The 1,238-nt window shown below is 59.0% G+C and overlaps 1 protein-coding gene across 1 annotated transcript in view; it reads left to right on the top strand.

Annotated features, from left to right (window-relative positions):
- The first annotated feature begins 214 nt into the window (after nucleotides 1-214).
- The window catches only part of spata48 (spermatogenesis associated 48), a 36,033-nt gene continuing 35,009 nt past the window's right edge, over nucleotides 215-1,238 (top strand). The window contains exon 1 of the mRNA XM_048610217.1: nucleotides 215-917. Coding sequence (XP_048466174.1) covers nucleotides 512-917 — 406 coding nt within the window. The 5' untranslated portion in view covers nucleotides 215-511. The remainder of the gene's footprint in view (nucleotides 918-1,238) is intronic.

Raw genomic sequence — 1,238 nt, 5'->3', positions numbered from 1 at the left:
TGACTAATATCAGGCCACCGCAAGGCAAGATCAAGCAGCCTAGTCAGCATCTGGTTAGGGTGGGAGGCAGAGAAACTGCCAGTGCGGCCACAACCGAACAAACAGCGGAGGGTTTCCCAGTATTTTGTGGTGGTCAGTTCTGTGGATTCTTATTCTGGTGTACTCCAGTGAGGACCAATAGCCAGTTCTATTGCTGACCCTGGGCTAACTTGGTGCCTGTGGATGGAGAGCTGTGGAGAAGATCCTCACGGTGGAAGTGCTGATTCAGATGGCTCAGGTGCAGGTCCCTCTGGTGTTGTCGACAGGGTTTCCCTGGAGACGCTGGCCTGTGCGGTCTCTCCTAGCTTTACTTTGCCGGCGCCAGAGGCTGCTTTCTCTGTGATCCCAGCACCTTTGTGATCTCGGCTCCGGCCTCTGTGATCTCGGTTGCCGAGCAGCGACAGGACGCGGGCTCCTGGGCTTTGGGACTTCTCCACCCACCGCCTGGGCTCTGGGTCTCGGAACCACAGTCATGGCCCCCTCGGTTAGCCTGGCCCGGCCCGGGGTATCGATGGCTCAGACAGTGATTCCGTTCGTGAAGGGCCCCGAGGACCGGCATTTCTTCACCAGTTTCCAGGAGCAGGATAACGCGGCGTTCGCCCGCTGGAACCCGGACGCGGCGGCTCCCGATGACCTCTACCCGCTCGCCCCGCACCGACGTGAGGTGCAGCTGCTGGATTCCAGCTCCGGCTACAAGAGCCCCGGGGCCACCGCCGACAGCGGCACCAGGAGGATCCCCAACCTGGCATTTTACAGGCAGCCGGCTGGGGAATGCCGAGCTCACACCGCCATCCCGATCGCCGTGCAGGAAACAGGAGAGAGCCGCCTCTGGAACTCCAAATCCGTCTCGTCGGCTGCCATCCGAGCCAGGGTGGGAGGTACAAACTCGGACTGGATCGTGGGGATGGGAGAAGGGCTGGGCATTGGGCATCGGGTAGGATTGGGCGTTGGGGGTGAAAGGGGATTGAACATTGGGGATAAGGAAACTTTGAGCATTGGGAATGAAGAGGGTTTGAGCTTTGGACATGAGGCGGGATTGGGCGTTGAGAATGCAGAGGTTGTGGGCATTAGCGATGAGGAGGAATTGGGCATTGGGGATGAAGACGGATTGGGCATTGGGAATGAAGTAGGATTGAGGATGAGGAGAGATTAGGCATTGGGGATGAGGAGGGATTGGGCACTGAGGATGAGGAGGGATT

Source organism: Rhincodon typus, chromosome 2 (assembly GCF_021869965.1).
Source record: "Rhincodon typus isolate 14 chromosome 2, sRhiTyp1.1, whole genome shotgun sequence".
NCBI lineage: Eukaryota > Metazoa > Chordata > Chondrichthyes > Orectolobiformes > Rhincodontidae > Rhincodon > Rhincodon typus.
The sequence above is the reverse complement of the archived record's forward strand: the minus strand, read 5'-3'. Positions and strand labels throughout refer to the sequence as shown.